The sequence below is a fragment of the Tupaia chinensis genome, unplaced genomic scaffold (genome assembly GCF_000334495.1).
Source record: "Tupaia chinensis unplaced genomic scaffold, TupChi_1.0 Scaffold144276_1, whole genome shotgun sequence".
NCBI classification, from domain to species: domain Eukaryota; kingdom Metazoa; phylum Chordata; class Mammalia; order Scandentia; family Tupaiidae; genus Tupaia; species Tupaia belangeri.
This window is the reverse complement of record NW_006204133.1, coordinates 3,165,484-3,171,483: the sequence shown is the minus strand read 5'-3', so window position 1 is coordinate 3,171,483 and position 6,000 is coordinate 3,165,484. Positions and strand designations below refer to the sequence as shown.

Genomic DNA, 6,000 nt, shown 5'->3' with positions numbered 1-6,000 from the left:
ACATGCACACGTGCCCAGCGTGATTTTCAAACTGCCAGGTCCAAGACTCAAACCACAATAGACTATGTGAGAGTCCAACACCTTAACCACCACTCCATCTGCTGGCTCCAGACCTTTTTTTTTTTAACCCATTTGGTGTGAAATTATTAGGGCGAAAAAGGAGAGAATTACACCAAATAATAGCGTGAAAACTTCCAAGTCTATATACTAAGGAAAGCTTAGTCAGTGACAATGACTGGTATTTATAACATATTTTAATGAACATTTTCTCACCATCTTTAAATAACAAAGATTTGCATTTTCTAATCTGAAGCTGCTCTGGCATCAGGACTTCACTGCTTCGGGCTCCACAGGCTTCAGACGCCACTGTACTACTAACTCCCCTGTGCTCCCTTCAGACGCCACTATACTACTAGCTCCCCTGTGCTCTTGAGGCACGTGTTAGACATATCCTCCTCTGTGGGAAGTCCTTGGGGCAACTTCAGGGGCTGAATTCTGGGACACAAGAAATGGCACTTAGAATTACAGCAGGTAACTCATTTTGTAAAAACTCTTGAGATAATAACAAACCTTATCAAATGTTTGACTACTTTTAGTTTTGCATTCACTGAAGGGATATTCTTATGGACTTGAGGAGTATGTGCCTAGGAACAAAAGAAACAATAGTTGGGATCAATTTAATAAAGCAGTTCAATATTAACTGAAGACTCATTCTGTCTAAATCCAACTTACAAATAAGTTACAAGTGATACATTTAAACACAAAAAATAATAAACATATAAAGTGTAAAATTTAAAGCAAATCTATACACTAAAGGCGACTAAAATACTTGCATACTTTTTCTAATCCAAGCATCTTTATTATATCTTTTTCCCAGTATGGACGACGGCTTGTACTTTTTATTCTGGTAACAATATGCAGTTTATGAGGGTGCTGTGGGTCCCCGCCATATTTTTCATGATCGGCAGCTGAAGGTTGAAATACCTTAAAAAAATGAATTAGAAATGGTAAATTTTCAATTTGGCTATGTACCTCTCATGTTTTTCTTAAAAAACAAACAGGATACAGGGAACCAGCAGTTAGCATAATGGCTATGTCGCTGGACTCCCACGTAGTCAACCGCGGTTCGCGTCCCAGACCTGGTGGCTTAAAACTCACACCAGGTGCGTGTGCGTGCATGCCCAAGATCCCGAGAGGAGAATGGAGAAAAAGGGATTGCGGCATGACCATCCCCCCTGGGGGGTGATTTCTCGCTTTCTGTCTCTATGTCTCTCTCTGTCTGTCTGGCGAGCGCACACGCCCTATAGCGAAAATCTCTCTCTCAAAAAACCAAAAAACAGGATACATTACTTACTAATCTTATGCCTAATCTTTATATAATCTTCAAACTTCAAATCGAATGTTTCACTGGGGCCGGCAGGTGGCATGGTGGTTCAGGGTGCTGGACTCCCACATGGCCGACCATGGCTTGAATCCCAGACCTGGTGGCTTGCTTTCTTGCTTTCCCTCCCTTTCTCCCACTCTGTCCCTCTCTCATCAAATTAAAATAAATAAAGTTAAATAAAATAATTCTTTAAAAAAAAAATAGACTGTTCCTACCAGTCTGATTACTCAGTTGAAGAATTTCATACTCTTAAGAAAAATATCACAAAGATACTATTATTCAGAATTTTTTGTTTTGTTTTATGTTAGCCTATAAAATAAAGCACGAGCCACCAGATAACACAATTATTCAAATGCCAGGAAAGTATCAGGCCCTCAGAAAAGTCACGATCGGGAACCAGCAGTTAGTGTAATGGCTATGTCGCTGGACTCCCACGTAGTCGACCGCGGTTCGCGTCCCGGACCCGGTGGCTTAAAACCCACACCGGGCACGTGTGCGTGCGTGCCCAAGATCCCGAGAGGAGAATGGAGGAGAAGGGATTGCGGCATGGCCATCCCCCCTGGGGGGTGATTTCTCGCTTTCTGTCTCTCTCTGTCTGGCGAGCGCACGCGCCCTATAGTGAAAAACCTCTCAAGAAAAAAAAAAAAAAAAAGAAAAGTCATGATGTACCTTTGCATAGAAAAACAGAAAAATATGGGAACGACTTCTCCAGTGACCCAATGTATTAGCACCACCTTGAGCAAGTGGCTGTTCCTCATCCTCTGTTCAGAAAATTATGAGTTGACTGTCAAGTAGGGAAGTAAACATGTATATAAAAAATGACAATGCAACATGTGAATTACATTGATAAATTTAAAGGCAACATCCATATGCCTTAACTGAATAATTAAATAACGATATACCTATTCTAAATAAAACTAATAATAACACTAAACAAAATATGATACAAATACATAAATTCTACTGTATTCTACAGGATAAAATGCTCCCATTAAAGCAAGTAAGGTTTACTATCCTTGCAGGTACTAACATTGAGGGATGGCTATAATATATTCTTGAGACACAAAATTAACAACAACAACAAAAACACAAATTTTTATATTGCTGTATAAATGCTTTTATTTGTACCATCTGTACCAAGTACATGGCTGTTTATACAGAATATATCCTAGAAATATTGTTCTTTTTCTTTTTAATTTGTTGTAGGGTGTGTGCGCTCACTGGAGAAAGACAGGGAGAGAGAGAGGGAAAGTGAGAATGCTCCTTCCATGGAGGATGGCCATGCCTCAGTCCTTTCTCCATTTCTCCTTTTGGGACTTCTGGGCATGCGCTCACATATTCCTGTCATTTTTTCAGCTGCCAGGTCTGGGACTCAAACTGTGCAACTGGCCATGTGGGATCCATCCACCTTATTAACCACCACATCACTAGCTGGCCCTATAAATACTGTTTCTAAGAATAAATAAAAATTGTTCCTATGAATAAAGATCATGTAAAGATTGCAAAAACATTACATTACGGGTCATAATTCTGGGAAATAGAGTGAAGAACACACCAAAAAATGTTTTTATTTTTTATTTTTGGGGGGAGAGGTTTTTGCTATAGGGCATGTATGCTTGCCAGAGAGAGAGAGACAGAAAGCAAGAAATCATCCCCCGGGAAGAACAGACACCTCACAATCCCTTTTCTGTTCTCCTCTTGGGATACTAGGCACGCATGCACACGCGCCCGGCATGAGTTTAAGCCAATGGGTCCAGGACTCAAACCGCGCTTAACTACATGGGAGTCCAACGACATAGCCATTACGCTAACTGCTGGTCCCTAAACTGTTATTTTTTTTTAATAAGTATTTAATTTAATTTTATTCATTGTCGCTATTTTATTTAATTGAAGTTGACCAGAAAGAGCCAGAAAGAGAGAAGGAAAATGAGAAAGCAAGCTGCCGAGTTAGGGACTTTGAAAAGCAGTCAGCCATGTGGGAGTCCAGCTGCTTTAACCACCACACCACCTGATGGCCCCCAAAATTATGATATTTTAATCAAAAAGAGTATTATTCAATGATTTAAAATATTAGGTCATCAGGAACGTCATGATGAATTTTCCTTTCTTTTCAATTTTCTAAACTATTTTATTGAAATGTGCCAAGAGTACATGGGCAACATGAATGTATGAACAAGAAAAAAAAATAAATCTCATGTACAATAATTTTTTTTGTTGCTGTTGGATTTTTTTTTTTTTTTTTTCTTAGGGCAAATGTGCTCACAAAAGACAGAGAGAGACAGAGAGACAGGAAGCGAGAAATCACCGTCCAGGGGGATGGCCATGCCGCAATCCCTTCTCCTCCATTCTCCTTTCGGGATCTTGGGCATGCACACAAGTGCCCAGCATGAGTTTAAGCCACCGGGTCCGGGACTCGAACCACGGTTGACTACATGGGAGTTCAGCAACACAGTCATTATGCTAACTGCTGGTCCCTGTACAATATATTTTTGTAAATGAAGGTTAATTTTGGGAGGTATCAGCCCCTCTCCCACTCCCCCTCCATACTTCCAGCACTGCCATTATGGTTAAGCCTCTGCTAACCCAGCATTTTGGAGGAAAGGGAAACGTTTTCCTGCTCGGATGGGACTCTTCCTAAGCACCTAATTAGAAGGCGTGCTGAGCACTGAAGAAACACAACTTCAGAGTGTACTGGTATGAACCATTTGGGTTTTTCATCTGGTCATGGTTGAGGGAACCCAAAGTCGCCAGGGCATTGCTCTTGGACTCTCACAGCCCAGAGGAGATTTCTTATTCTCCTTTCCCCCTTCACCCCATCTCTCTCTGGAGTGCACATGTACCCCATAGCAAAAACTAAGGATTAAGGGTATTTTTTTGTTCTTTTTGTTGCTTTACTTTTCTAGGGACTTTGAAGAGATTCAGGGTGAGAAGAATAAAAGAAATCAGAGGACAGGGTAGATATTCTAAAGAAAAGGAGAGGCCAGCAATTAGCATAATGGCTATGTTGCTGGACTTCCATGTAGTCGACTGCAGTTCAAGTCCCGGACACGGTGGCTTAAACTCAACGCCGGGCGTGTGTGTGTACGTCCCCAAGATCCTGAGAGGAGAATGGAGGAGAAGGGTTTGCACTGTGGCAAACCCCATGGGGGGTGATTTCTCGCTTTCTGTCTTTCTGTCTCTCTCTGTCTTTCTGGCGAGCGCACGTGCCCTGTAGCAAAAACCTCTCCAAAAAAAGAAGAAAAAAGAAAAGGAAAGAATATGTAAATAAATACTGTGAAAATGCATGAAATATTTGGGAAAAGCAAGTGGTTCAGTGTGACTAACACTGAAAGCATGTAAAAATCAGTGCGGATGAAGTTATTCTATGTTCACCTATCCTAGGCCTCTAGAAGTTATTGGAGGGATGCAGAGCTATTGAAGGGTTGAAGCTACATGACCAAATTTCAAAAGAGATCCAGAAGGAAAACCATTATGAGAATAAATTGAATAGAACATGGAAGACCGGACAACAGCTGTAGTTTAAGAGCCTGAACTATAGGTGTAAAAGAAAGTGGATGGCAGCACTAACTGAGATAACTAATACAGAAAGAGCACTGAAGATAGATTTCTGACTACTTTTCCTATTTTAAGATGTTTTTCCCAAGGGGAGACCTTGAAGAGTCACATCTATAAACATTAATCTTGCCGTAACAGACCATTTTGTGAAATGCTCCCTACATGCTGACACTGGTGTAGTATTACATATCATACAACAAAGCCTTCTTATCTCTGTTAAGTTAAACTCAGACATTCTCTGCTGACGCTGAGTCTTTTGGAGACAAAGACGTGCGCTTTTTAAAAATTTAATATTTATTTTTATCCCTAGAGGGCATATGTGCTTGCTGGAGAGACAGAATGAGCATGCATGTCCCTCTCTTACAATGGGGCATGGTCGCACTGCAATCCTTTTCCCTCCATTTCTCCATTCCATCAGGAGTTTGGACACACATCCTTCTTGTTTTTTCAAGCCACTGGGGCTGAGATTTGAGCCATGGTTGGCTTTGTGGGATTTGTCCCCCAATGCACAAGGCTTAACTTCTGCACTGTGGGCTTGTGCTTTTAGCCAATTAAGGCTTTCTTTTTATTTTTTTAAGAATTATTTTATTTAACTTTACTTATTTATTTTAATTTGGCCAAAGAGGGACAGAGTGAGAAAGAGAGAGAGAGAAAGTGAGAAATCAAGCCACCAGGTCTGGAACTTGAACGATGGTCAGCCATGTGGGAGCATCCAGCACCTTAACCACCATGCCACCTGCTGGTTCCAGTAAGATAAATTTAATTTTGAATACTTTTAACTTTAAATACTTTTAAGTTATTCAAGTAGCAATGTCTAGAATACAGTCAGTCAGTCCAGAAGATAGGCACGGGCTGGAGAGACACAGTTGAGTCATTTCTATGTAGTTTAAAAGTATTCACATTTACCACTAATGATTAAAATCACACTCTTGCACATTTTATTTTATTAATTTTTTTTCCATAGGGCGCATGTGCTCACTGGAAAGGAGAGAGATAAAGAGAGACAGAGAGAGAAAGTAAGAAAATTACTCCTCAAGGCGATGGCCATGCCACATTCCCTC

General features: G+C 40.6%; 1 protein-coding gene across 3 annotated transcripts in view; it reads right to left on the bottom strand.

The window, feature by feature from the left end:
• Positions 1 to 236: 236 nt before the first annotated feature.
• The window catches only part of MRPL30 (mitochondrial ribosomal protein L30), a 64,221-nt gene continuing 58,457 nt past the window's right edge, over positions 237 to 6,000 (bottom strand). For 2 of the 3 annotated variants that reach the window (XM_027767458.1, XM_006166592.3), the window contains exons 4-7: positions 838 to 984; positions 571 to 644; positions 422 to 495; positions 237 to 383 (exon numbers count right to left, since the gene is read on the bottom strand). In XM_027767458.1, the coding sequence (XP_027623259.1) occupies positions 325 to 383; positions 422 to 495; positions 571 to 644; positions 838 to 984 (354 nt within the window). In that variant the 3' untranslated portion in view covers positions 237 to 324. The other variant, XM_027767459.1, reaches the window with a different exon arrangement.